Source organism: Anarrhichthys ocellatus, unplaced genomic scaffold (genome assembly GCF_004355925.1).
Source record: "Anarrhichthys ocellatus isolate YVR2014 unplaced genomic scaffold, GSC_Weel_1.0 scaffold5, whole genome shotgun sequence".
In the NCBI taxonomy this organism is placed as follows: Eukaryota; Metazoa; Chordata; class Actinopteri; order Perciformes; family Anarhichadidae; genus Anarrhichthys; species Anarrhichthys ocellatus.
Window position 1 is genome coordinate 3856078 of NW_022280035.1, and position 12999 is coordinate 3869076.

General features: G+C 43.9%; 1 protein-coding gene across 2 annotated transcripts in view; it reads right to left on the bottom strand.

The window, feature by feature from the left end:
• Nucleotides 1–5991: 5991 nt before the first annotated feature.
• Nucleotides 5992–12999, bottom strand: part of LOC116381864 (specifically androgen-regulated gene protein) — a 9089-nt gene continuing 2081 nt past the window's right edge. The window contains exons 2-4 of one of the 2 annotated variants that reach the window (XM_031844328.1): nucleotides 8925–9121; nucleotides 8196–8346; nucleotides 5992–8063 (exon numbers count right to left, since the gene is read on the bottom strand). In XM_031844328.1, coding sequence (XP_031700188.1) covers nucleotides 6610–8063; nucleotides 8196–8346; nucleotides 8925–9029 — 1710 coding nt within the window. In that variant the 5' untranslated portion in view covers nucleotides 9030–9121 and the 3' untranslated portion in view covers nucleotides 5992–6609. The remainder of the gene's footprint in view (nucleotides 8064–8195; nucleotides 8347–8924; nucleotides 9122–12999) is intronic. The other variant, XM_031844329.1, reaches the window with a different exon arrangement.

Below are 12999 nucleotides of genomic sequence, written 5' to 3' on the forward strand. Positions count from 1 at the left end.
CCCCCCCCCCCCCCCCCACACCAGAAGAAGAATGAGGCTTGAGGAGCTCCATGAATCAAAACAGACCTCTCACATTACCCGGGAGCACAGCCCACTGAGCTACTGTGCCACATTTCACCCGCAATCACATATGAAGCATTTGTTTTCAGGAAGGGCCCCCGCGGAGGCAAAGCATCTGTAATCCCCACACCTGCTGGCTCCTCCCGCATTATCACCTAAATTAATCAGCTGTGTTGATGCGTTTGTGTTTGCATTTCATCGTACCGGCAGATTCCACACTATAATTATCGCGCCGGCTCCCGTGTGTCATTTTTCTTCTCTCAATCAAATCTAATTCAGGCCTCACAATGAGGCTGATTGGAGATAACGACTCTGTCTTCCGAGGATGCAGAGAATCTGAAAACAGTGTCATGGCTGATGCCAGGGAGGATTAAATTGTATCATCATCCATCTCATCAGAATTTTGTCATTAATTTAAAGTTTATGTCAAATTGTAGCTTAGATTCGAAGAGATATCACACAAACTTTAATATGGTTTCCCGTGCTACTCCAAGTTTTGCCAGAGACCAGGGGCTTTATAAATAAGAGATTCAGTACAACAATCCTGATTCGCATCCACACAAGAAGCAAAAAAAGAAACATGTAGATCCACGGCACAAAGTCGAGCAGTTCAGTGTAATTAGAATAACATCCGTCAGGGATATGGAAATATCCCACGTCCCTGTGTCTAAACCTCTGGGTAATTGTGAGCACTTGTATAACCAAATGAGCTCAGAGTCACTCGGGGAGTTCGAGAAAGTCAGCGCACGGATGCCACCAGTCACAATGGAGGATCAGTGCACTTTTTTTCCCCCCGTGGAACACTTCATTAAAGACAGAGGGGCTGCGCACGGGCATCCCACTGTGCACCAAACCGAGCTATTTTTACACGAACAAGACACACACACAAGGGGAAGCCGAGGCAATGTTTAATTTATGACGCTCGTCGTGAAAAGGACTTGGGCTACACACTGGGTGAAGAGCGAGTGTGGGAGGTGTCGAGAGAGCAGCGAGGATCTTTCATAGATTAGGACTCAAATCAGGCGGTACGGTATATTACGGCCCCTTTTCAGAGACGGCGAGACCGTTTCTATGCATCGCGTTCACGAGATTATCGGCCGAGTAACTGATCGCAAACCTGACGTGTTTTGGAGCTTTTACTTGATTTGAAGGCAACATCAGTTTGTAACTTTTGTTTCTGTTAAAAGCGTTGAAGGCATGGCACAACTTGGATTCGTATGAAAAATGTGTGATTGTCAGAGATGTACCACATTTAACAACCATTTAATGGTTAGACATTGTTATAAACTACTTTTCTTTTTTTAATTTTGAGTCAGACGATGCTGTAACAGCTGTTGCGGGAAGATAAATGCAAGATGGATGCATGTTGGGAGGCGTCCATGAGAGCCATCGCATGCACTATATTGCATGCTAATGAAGTGAGGAGTTAGAAGTCCTGCAGAGAGCCTAATGTTCTCTTCCAGATGGTCGTACACAGGGGCACATCACCTCAGCTCCTCATTTACTTCCTTCCACTTCCACATTTATGCCCCCCCCGATTGTCTGAAAGATTTATGTGTGAAAATGCCAAGGCTTGCGCGGCTCAGGAGGTTTTTCCCCTCTTTCTTCCCTTCTTTTTCCCTCTCTGCGGGGGCTTCACATGCGAGGTTACCAACACCACCGCAGGCCCAGCAGGATCTCTTGATACTCACCATGCCAGCACCACAGGGGAGCAGAGTGGCTTGCTGAGTTCCACATTTTAGTACAGGCATCCCAGCGAACGCTGTGGGCTTGCCCCAGGAATGCCTCCCGACCGCAGCCTCAGTCACTGGCACTAACAGGGAGCAGGAGAGGGGAGGGAGCAAAAAGGAAATGCAGTTATCAAGTCGGAAGAAATGGAGGTGTCACACACAAACTGGAAGGCTTATCCTCGCCCGTCAAAGAAAACGGCTTTTGCGTCGTACCTTAGTGGCACAAGAGGCATTAAAGTTGTGTTGGGTTTGTAACATCACAGCACTGGAAATGTCAGATGAGTTCGAATGAGTGTCATTGCCACAGCGGCCTCAGGCTCTGCGTCGTGAGCGCTTGTTTTCCTTGCTGCAGCAGGGAGGTAGACAAGTCACAGAACAGCTCGATAGCTGCGTGAGCGAGCCCATGGGTGCTGGAGGGGATACAGGCCTGTGCGCAAACAATATCTGGTGTGTGTGTGTGCGTGTGTAATCAAGTGAAATCATCGACATCAAACGAGACATGAGAGGGAGACATTGTCCTGTTAAGATCATAAGTTTAATCTTTACCGATTGATTGGTAAAGATTGTAAAGTATCAATCATCGTCGTACAGCTAAATTGTATGACTGCACTCGCTGCCTATCCGAGCTCACCCACACAGAGGGGGAGAGATAATACCCGTATATTTGAAACTCTTTTGATGACACAGAACTGGGCCGGGCATGCTGAAACCCCGGCACGCTCGGCGGGTGGCTCCGCGCCACTTTGTCTCCACTAATCCTCTATGATCAACTCATATGTGGAGAAAGGGACGGGTCTTTCGGCGGCCTCTTTCAGACAGACACCGTGTAAGTAGGTAAGTACAGAACAGGACCGGGACAGGCGGGGGAAGTCCCATGAGCTCACCGTCTAGCCTGATAGTGCAGCAGCTACGCCTACTGTACCTGCTCCCGACTCCAGGGAGTGTCTCCGAGGAGCTTTGTGGAGGTTCAGCTCGTGTGTGTGTGTGTGTGTGTGTGTCAAAAAAACACCAAATATTACTAAGCCTTTGAAGATTCTGGCAATAATTTCAGATCTCATTCAAACCGTCTCAGGCAGTCTAAGCTTTCCACAAGTGACGTTAAGGGTCATTGTGACACTACGATGAGTATGACTGCCGGTAAATCGCCCACATTCTTTGCTAATGACCTGAATCATTTCCTCTGGAAAGAACAAGACAAGACTTTGAATCTTTGTTTGGAAAGATAAAAATAAAAAAACTGCAGCTCAGGACTGATGTAACCAGTACAGAAAAGAACTGTTGAAAAAGACATTCTTTACCCCTGACTAAATGAATAAAAGTTCTGTAAAGAAAATCAATAAATCTACAATGCTAAAGGTCCTGTTTCTCCCATAAGCCTGTTTTATAAAGTTTTCATGGTTCAACAGCTGAACCAAACACATTTTAATCAGTGAACCAATTTCCTTTTTGCGGAGGCAAAATACCTAATTCTTCACACATTTTGAGTAACTGAGCTTCAAAAAGATTTGGACATATGAGGCAAATAAAATGGAAATTGAGTTACAGTCATTGACTCAGGTTCTTTTTGTTGCTTAGTATTTTTTTGGGCAGTAAAATGTTTATTCCCTTTGGGACAAATTAAAAGCAAAAGCTGTTGTTACACTTTCCCAAATTACTTTTCCCTGAAGTAAGACATTGATAATACAATTATTATGTCAAAGTGTAATATGATTTAGTGGATGCAAAGCAAATCTACAACAAATGATCTGACCTCATCCGATACACAAACGAGTGTAATAAAATATCTTTACAGTTTAACAATGAATCATTTTTGAAAGATTGCAACTCGTGAAGAAAAGATGAAGAGTACGCAAACAAAAGACATCTGTTAGTTACAACACTGAATGTGTCATGCACTACTTTCCACTACTCTAGTTCCACTTTCCACTATTTTTGGATCCATGTAATGTGCGATATGCAGAAGTAGAATTTGTTTTCTCTGTGTTAAGGGTCGAGTCTGTTCGCAGCAAATTCATGAGCATGTAATGTGAAAAATGTTTTGTGTCTGCATGCACGTTATTGAAGTGTGCCCATCATATTAAAGCTCGATCACAGTGGGGAAATCAGGTTATTCTGGTAGGTAGTCCTGGGACGCACACACATGCATCTAGACTGCCCTCTAGTGGTTTCTGTAGAATAGGAGTTTTCAACACAGAACGCTACCTAATATTATCTGTAGTTCTATATGAATGAGATTGTGTAACGCCTATTATTATTATTCTTTGTCTTGCTACAATACAAATTGGCAGCCTTAAAATATGCTGAATTGTCCGTAAGAAGTTCCTGGAGTGCTTTGATACTGAAGAAAACTTAACGTGATGATTCTCAGGCAAGTTCTGGACTTACACTGGACTTTTTTTTTTAATGGGACTTTTATTAGCGATTGGAAGGTGTAGGTCCATCATGTCTGTGTGTTCAGCTTTATTTGCGTTATGACAACCAGAAGGTACCTTGATCTGCCTCCACGGCCTGTGTGTCACATCCACTGCCACTGCTTCGACTCCCGCTCGTGTTGATCAGCCGGACAAACTGCACCTGACTTCCTGCTGTTTCAACAAACACGTGTGTCGAAGTGAGTTCCGCTCTTCAGGCAACGTCTCCCTCCGCGGTTGGGGTTAGGCCTTAGGTTGGGTTTTAGTGTAGGAAGCAGCAGGACTATCTACATTTTTTGGAAAACAAGCCCATTTCTACTCTACTTAATAAACCCATTAGTCTTGCAGCCTCCTTGCTATGATATTTCATTGTTTTAATATTTCATTATTAAAAGAATAAGTCAATTTCTTTCCAAATCCCATCTCATGTCTTTGTAACTTCTTCACAGTGAGAATGCAGGTATGCAGACTGATATGGTATGTCATTCATAGCAGCTGATCCATCATGCGAGGTGGGTAACACTAGTGAAAGTGACAGGTACTGTCACTGAGTCCTTATCAGTCAATTGTGCTGGCAGCGGGTCAACAGACAGACCAGGTGGAAAGGAAAGACGGCTCACATACCAACATGCTACAGAGCAGCACAAAGCAGCCTGTGTTGGTTTGACAGCACTACTGCTTCCTCTTCTTTTGGCTTTATGGTGAAAGAGGATATTCACTAAATGTATAATACTGCAACACTCCAATGATAATTTACTTATAACAACCTTCGGGAGTCTTAAACGTACAGTGAAGTGTGTAATTAATCTTTACTGCAAAATATCTTCAAAATATTCAAAACAATATTCAAATCCTTTCTTTCACTTGGCTCCTGTGTATTTCCGCTTACAGCTCAGGAATTCACTTCCTTAGGAAAGCTGTATTAAGATATACATAGAAAGATACAAAACAATTTTTTTATAGTTCATGCAGGTTAGATTAAAATGCATGCCGAGCAGAAACCCTGGGTGTGATCAAGACAACAAAAAGTGTGCGCTGATGCAGTCTTCCAGAGACGACATGCCTATGTGTAGAGTAGATCTCACTACACAATGAAAAGATCAAAGCAATGGTTATCAGTTTCGACACACTACACTGCTCCACCAGCAAGATGCTGGTAATGTTTGGATGTGGCAGGCCTCCAACATGATCTAGGAAGTCTGTGTTCTAGTCCAAAACACTTTTCCTGAAGGGTGCAACAATCTGTTATTACCTAATCAGAGAAATGTCTTTCAAATTGAGCTTCATTTTCCCAGCAGCAGGTAAACATGAACAGTGAATTACAAGGAAAGAGCAAATCTATGTCTATTAAAAGCCTGCAGCAGCAGGAAACTGTTTTTCAGACGGAATGTGCCACATAAATGCTGCGTCCTGAGGTGAGGAAACAGGTTGCACCAGTTCTCTCGCAACCGCATCAGATAAAGGTGCTGAGGCTGAGCCCGAAAACCGGTGCCTCACTTTCTGATTTGATGCGTCACACGCGGGCCGACCCCTCACATGCCACCAGAGGAAAATATTACATAGTCCAAGGGCACGTAAAATATATTTATGTATGATCAAATTATAATAGTGCGTGTGAAAAAAGTTGGAAGCTCCGCTCATGTACAACTGACAGACTCACAATGGCAGCACATCGAGCTGCGCTGTAATAAACTCATCCGTTTTGACATGTGCGTCACTATGCCACCATGGAAACTGCATGTTTCAGATTCCTAATACCTAGTGGCCACTGACTTTGTGCTGTGAGTTACAGTAAAGTATGTTCTAGATATGCAGGGAATGCTTTCTACAAATGAATTAATTTAACCAACCTTTGGGTTATGACCCTTTTGTTTTGACAAAGTGCACTGAGGTGTGCAGCTTCAATGCTGTTGAGTACACAAATCAACAAAGCTAAAAAGGGAAAGTGACATTTGAAAGTATCTAAAAAGGAGAACCGGTCTCACCGTAACAAAAAAAATAACTTGTGAAAGCAGACACTGACATTCAAAACAGTTTATACCTGTAGATCACATGAAACATTAAAATGACAGAACTCATTGCCTCTTAAAAGTGACAGTATTATTAATTTAAAAACCACAGCCAGAGCGAGAGAGCGTCAGTGAATATCAAAGAAGTACTTAATTGACAGTTTTATGAGAAAAAAAAATCCCATTTAGCTGCACAATATGAGGAACAAGTAGATGCAAGTGTGGGTATGACAGTCGATGCGGTTTCATGCCCAATGCAGTAAAAAACGAAAATGCAGAAATATGTGGTTAAGCTGCTTCCCTAAAGTGTTGTGTTGCCTTCATCAATCCTGTTGTGTTCCTTTAAATATAGAATCTAAGGGAGTCCGTGGCACTTAAATGAGGCGTACGATCGACGCCTCAGTCCCTGAGCAGCCCCAGTTTCTTCAGGGCCTCGCGGCGGCCTCCTCCGTTTTCTGCACGAGGGCAGATCAGTACACTGATTCCTTGCGATCGAGGCAGCTTGTGAGAGTCTCTGGCGGAGTGCTCAAAGACATTGTGGGGTAGGGACCTCCGTAACTCAGGCTCTTTGCTGGTGGTTTGGCCCACTGGTGAACCCTCTCTCCCTGCATTTGCAAAATCTTTCTGATTCCCCAGAGAAGCCTGGCGCGCCCTGTTTTTACGTGGCTGGCTGGCAGGGCCGGCCTCGGTGGAGTCTTGACCAGCCATATAGCTGCTTAGACCCAGACCAGAGCGCTCCAGGGTGGCCGATTTGACACCTACAACCTTGGGTGGGGTTCGATGCTTGACCAGGGCAGGAGGGGTATGAGGGGGCATGGACACTTGTGCATTAACTGTGGCCTCTGAAGCATCTTCGACAGACGGTTTGTTATCTGACAGTGGAGGTCCGACAGAGTCACTGAAACCAGTGGGTGCTGGCAGAACATCAGCGGGCTGGACTGCGGGAGATGTGGAGGTAGCTGATGGTGACGCAGCAGCGGGGGACTGGAGAGGGACGAAGGCAGGAGGGGAACTGTTGACAGAGGTGTACGATGGCGTGATGGGTGGTGTGTGTGGAGGTCTTGGGCTGATTGGAGAAAGAGGAACTGCCCATGAATTTCTAGATTTGGGAGAAAAGCTGGGGCTCAGGGCGGGGCCTGAATCTGCCTCTGCAGGCAGCAGGCCAAGCTTTCTGAGGGCCTCAATGTGGACCCTCTGGGGGTCCAGCCTACTAGTGGGCACCGAATGTTCCGAGTTGTCATCAGAGACGGCCACTGCCGTCTTGTGTGACTTCAGAATAATGTTGGCAGGGAGCTTCTTGGGCTTAGGGGCCACAGCAGGTGGACTTCTGGGCTCAGCCGCTTCAGGAGGAGGACTCATTAGGAGACCTGGGCTGAGGGCTGGTAGACTCAGTTTTGGGGGCTGGTTTAGAGGATCCTGGGTCACTGAAGTTTTCTTTGAAAAGGCTCTCTGGCGTAGCTGCTCCAAGTCCACAGTTGCTCCTGGCTTGTCATGGTATATTCTTGCAGACGGAGGAAGGTCTTTTACATTCTGTGTCTGTGGAGGAAGGCCTGGCTCATCCATGAAGTCTGAGGGAGGAGGGATCACATCGATCTCAGAGGCCTCGTTGGACTGATCGGGGCAAAGACTGGCGATTGGGACAATCTGAAGATGCCCATGTTCATCCTTGGATACACACAACTGAGAAGATGATGGGCTGATTTTGCCATCAGCAGCTGATTCAGTAGAGGACTGTGGTGCTAAGGTCTGACTTAGAGCGTGATGCTCCGCTCGGTCTTTGATGGAGAACACTCTGGATCCAGGCTCTGTTGTCTGGTCTTTTCCGGACGCATCGGACTTTAAACTGGGAACGCCTAAGAAAGAAAATCAAAATTGCTGCGATTAGTATTGCCGTTACTTTAGTGAACAATGTGCAAGTATACATATATACACGTAATCGACTCAGAAAAACATATTAACATGAATATTTGATGACATGAACATACCATTTACTCCCGTGCCTGCCTGGAATGCAAGATCTGGTTCATCATTGGAAAATCCACTGTCCTCTTGCACCTCCAGCGCTTCAATCGTCTCCTCAAAATACATGAGGCACGCCCTTTCTTCTGGAGATAAGTGCTCCATACTGTCTTGACTCTGCAGACAAAAATAAAGAGACTGTGAAACGCATTCAAACTCTGCACAGTTTCTCAACTCGTCAACAATCTCGGTCCTCCATTTAACCCTTAGTCAAGACAGGGACAATGGGTCAAAGTTGTTTAGTGTTCAAACAGCTGCAAAGGAATGACTTATTACACCAGTCCTGTTCTGTTCTTAGCTATCTTTCATTCTTTATTGGCCTGTCAGAAGAATGTATTTCAGGTGACTGCAGGTGCATGTGAACAGCAGGAGATCCTCTCCCCTCTCAACTTTAAAGAAAGAAACCCTTTAAAGGCCTCTCTCTGAACGGTGAGTGTGTTTCACCTCAAACTGGTTCACTTCCCCCCCCAATCCCCATCTTCTCTCATGTTTACAGTAAACACCCACGCAGACGTCATCACAGCCTGATGCACATATCTCGGTTCTTTATTTCAACTTTCCAACAAAAGACAGAAGCACTAAAGTAACGTTTGTTCAGATGGGCCAGAGGAGAAGTCAATGAGTTATACGACGTAGAGATAAGACACAGAGTCAGCGGGACAGAAGGCTGGGGTGAGATCTGCTGCAGCACTCACATAGCCAGAGTTCATGCTGATTACGCTGTCGCAGCTCCCGGTACTGTCCACTTTGCTCAAGGATTCCATGGCAACGCCGCCTGGCCACGTGTCACTCTTCGGCATTGCACAAGGAAGAGGACGAGGGCAGGACCTGGGCCTCGCGGTCCTCTGCTGTTTCTGTTAAGTTCGCCAAGAATTAAGTTTGAGGAAGAAATCTGGACAAGGTGAAGGAGAAGATGTGAGAATGGGATAAAAATGACCAAATTAGAATCAGATTAGATTAGTGTGGCACCGCTTTCTGCTTTATACAATAGAAAGACTGACCTCCCAGGATTAGCATAACATGGAAGATTGTCTTTGGCACTGGCATATACAACACACACCATAAACAACAATAAACGACAACGATATATCCTTAAGTCCCTGAGTTTATCAGTTTATTTCTGGTTGCAGTGTTTGTGAAGGACATCAGCTGACAGGAAGTAAACATGGACCCAAGCTGTTGCTATTGAAATACAGGTATATTCAGACAGACCGTATGAGAAACGCAAGTATGAAGCACACGTATGAACCTGGAAATGAGCAGAATATGTCTCCTTCAAAGTCTTAATAAAGTGACCAAGTGGAAGTAATAATAATATTGCTGAGTGTGCAGGTGGAGGGGGCCGATCAGTTCCAAGTGGGCCTATTTAAACAATCTCCTCTTGAGAACGGTCACAGCTGATGGAATAAAGGATTTCTTGTAATTGTGCTTCCTGGCCATTGGGACATTCAATCTGCAGCCTGATGGCAGCAACCGACAAGCTGGGTTGAGAGGATGGATGGGGTCATTGTAGATCTGGATTGCCTTTTTGGGCCGTGGATTGAGAGAATAAATCCTGGAGTTGGAGTTGTTTGTCTCCATTGATCCCGCCGAGCTGATTGACGACCTGTGTCAGTGTGTTCTTCTGCTTTACCGAGAGGTTTCCATACCATACAAGACAACAAGCTGACACGTGAGCCTTAATAGTTCAAAGAAATTGGTTTGTACACATCACAGCAACAACTATTAATGTCAAATCTTTCCATTAATGTGATGAATAAAGGCCATGAATTACAGCCGCTAGCTAAATGATCCTCATAATGTAATAGCGCTCCTGTTCAAGATGTCAAATGTGCTGTCACTGATATATTAAACATAACCAGCAAATTGAGTCATTATGTAAATGAAGTGGTGAATTAGTAAATTAGTCAGGTGCCTTATGGACATTTAAACTGGTTTTACTTGCTGTTGTCATTCATGTTTATACAGGCCAGTAAAACATAACTTATTCTATATATATCTTGTATGATAGTATATTGAATGTGGGGGGGGGGGTTTGACTGTTGGTTTGACAAAGCAACAATTCAATATGTCTCTTGTGGCTGTGGGAAATTTTCCAGACGTATCAATTCATCTAAAAAAAGAAACCGCAGAGTAATCGACTGAAAGATCATTCTATTAGTTGCAGCACAAATATATGGTGCTTACAGAATTGTGACTTCAACAAATGTCCATTCTCACTGATGTAAGTTCAATCACTTATTGCATTAACAACTGCCGCAAGATCTGCTTCCTAAGTAATTGCAGCAGCAGATAGCAGGAAGAGGATATCTCTTGCATCACGGCGCTCAGGTTGTGATGTGAAAATAACTAGAAGTCATCATTAATTGGTATTCCGTTCACTATGAAGTGAGGAATGCTCATCTTTGTTTGTGAAGCGTGACCTACTCCACGTCATGTGTGTGTGAAGACAGATGATATGCCGTGTCACGGTGCAGCATGTGTTTCCTGCCTATTATACCTGTGTGTATTTGATAAGGAGGAAACTAAACGTGCTTTATGATGACCCTGATGAAGGCCACAAGCTGAAACGTGTTGGTCTTACAGTAAATGTGTCTTTAGACTTTTACCCTTCATGCATCTAGGGAGTAGGTGAAGTTGTGCTGAAGGACACGTACAACTGATTTAGCAACAAAAATGTAAATGAATTCACGGAGACCATAAAGAAAAGACCACTCAAAGCAAAGTTCTTACCTCCTTGCTTTCCCTTTTAAGTGCCAAAAGCAAATACCACCAACAATGAACAGTGATTGAGTCATGAAGGGATAATATTTGATCAACTCGGGTTAAGACTTCGTAGTTGGATTTTGACTAAATGGGTCACACAAATGCAATATGCTGCATCCTGAGACAAAAGCTTTACAACCTGTTATAGAGCTTATTTATCAGGCAGCCACAGCTGCACAATCAGGTTCAGGTGTGTTTGTGGGAGCCGAGCGAAGCCCACCTCATTGTTCTCTTATCTCAGAGAACATTTGATTAAACGTATAGAAGAGCAACGGAACTAAGGTTTCCCGTTATGAGTCAGAGTCACTGTGTCTGCTAATTAGCCTCCAAAATGACATGAGGTCTCTCAGTCTGATACCGCATGAGGGCCGAGAGTTATCGCAGCAATTACTGGCGCATGAGGCTCCTCTGAAGATGAGACACAGACACTCCTTCGCCATAAATAATAAAATGTCTGCTCTGCCGGTACGAGACTGTTCTAATTTCAATTATATGTGACAGAGGACATGTTTCTAGGAAAAATGAAGCATTTCTTGTAATACACTGCGTTTTATGGCAGCAGCTTAAACAGGGTGAAAGATCAATCGGTGACTACAGCGTCCATCGAGGACAGTGAGGTCATGTACTCTGTATTGTTTTATGTTACTTTGGAGGCTTTAGTTAGCCGGGCTTTTACATTGCCACAATTAAAGAAATGAACACATGGTGGGCATTTCAGAGGCTGAGTCAAGTATTATTACACTCAATATATTTATTTAAGTCTATTATTTTACGCCTAAAAATGACATACAGGATTCAATATTTCTTCTCGGAGGTATGAAGACGGGACTTTGCAAAAATTCTAATTTTTGTAAATTTTTTTAGATTTTATTTGTTGACATCTGATCAAACATTCCTGAATCCCCAGGATTTGGACCTCATTATTTCTAAAATCCTTGTTATGACCTATAGACTTCAGTATTTTATCTTTTGATGTTTTCACCTTTCACCACCTGCGCTCTTTTGTTTTTGTGATCTCGAGCAGTATAGCTCCTAAACCTTTGGGGTCCTAGCCTTAAAACAAAGAGTACATGAGAGTTATGAGCAGTTTTCCTTCTCAGATGTTTTCATTTGAAGGATTTTCAGAGGCCTGAAGCAGTAACAAAAAAAAAATCCCATATTTGCAAGGAAAAAAACTATTCAAAAAGTAATATTTTCCATTAAATACGACCAACTTCAATTTCTAAGTGATCTGCATCTGAGGGTGCAGTGCAGTGGACATTTTAAACTATGTCCAACAGAAATGAACTTGTTTCACGACTTCTTTTCAAAAGGAGTGGCTGTGTTTTAAAACAAGAAGGCGATATGTCCTTCTGGAATTTTCTCACTTGCTTTAAGAAAATAAGGGTTTGAAGATTCAAGTAAGTTACAAGACAAATGGAAAAAAAAGACAAAGTGAGAAGAATATTTTGTGAGTGCTTTACACCTTGGGATTATATATCCCCAAATCTAGAGCGCTGGCAAAGGGCAATGACATCTTTGTCTTGTTGACATGACATGGCAAGGACATGACATAGCAAGGACATGACATAGCAAGGACAGTTGGGGAAAAACCTGATCACCAACACCCACATTCCCTCGTGATTTCTGACTACAAAGGCTGGTTGGCAAAGCACCCACTGGAAACTTTAATAGCTGCTTATTACTGTCCCTCCCATCTAGTTCAGCAGAGTGAGAAACAAATGTCCAAGCTTGAGCAGCCAACACCTCGATGTCTCTAAACTCAACCAGGCAACATACCTGTAGGGCAGCAGTGGGAGAGTTCACTGCACCCACAGCTGAGTCAGGATTTGTCAGGATTTGACAGGAATGTCACTTTGCTTGCTTCCACGTCTTAAAGACGACTCTTAAAATAAAGCAGAGCGCTCTGATGTGACTGGTGTGTTCCACTTGAATTAAAATTCAGCAGATAAAACACTTTAAAAAGGGGGGGGGGGGGGGGGTAGATCGGAAGAGCGTCTGCGT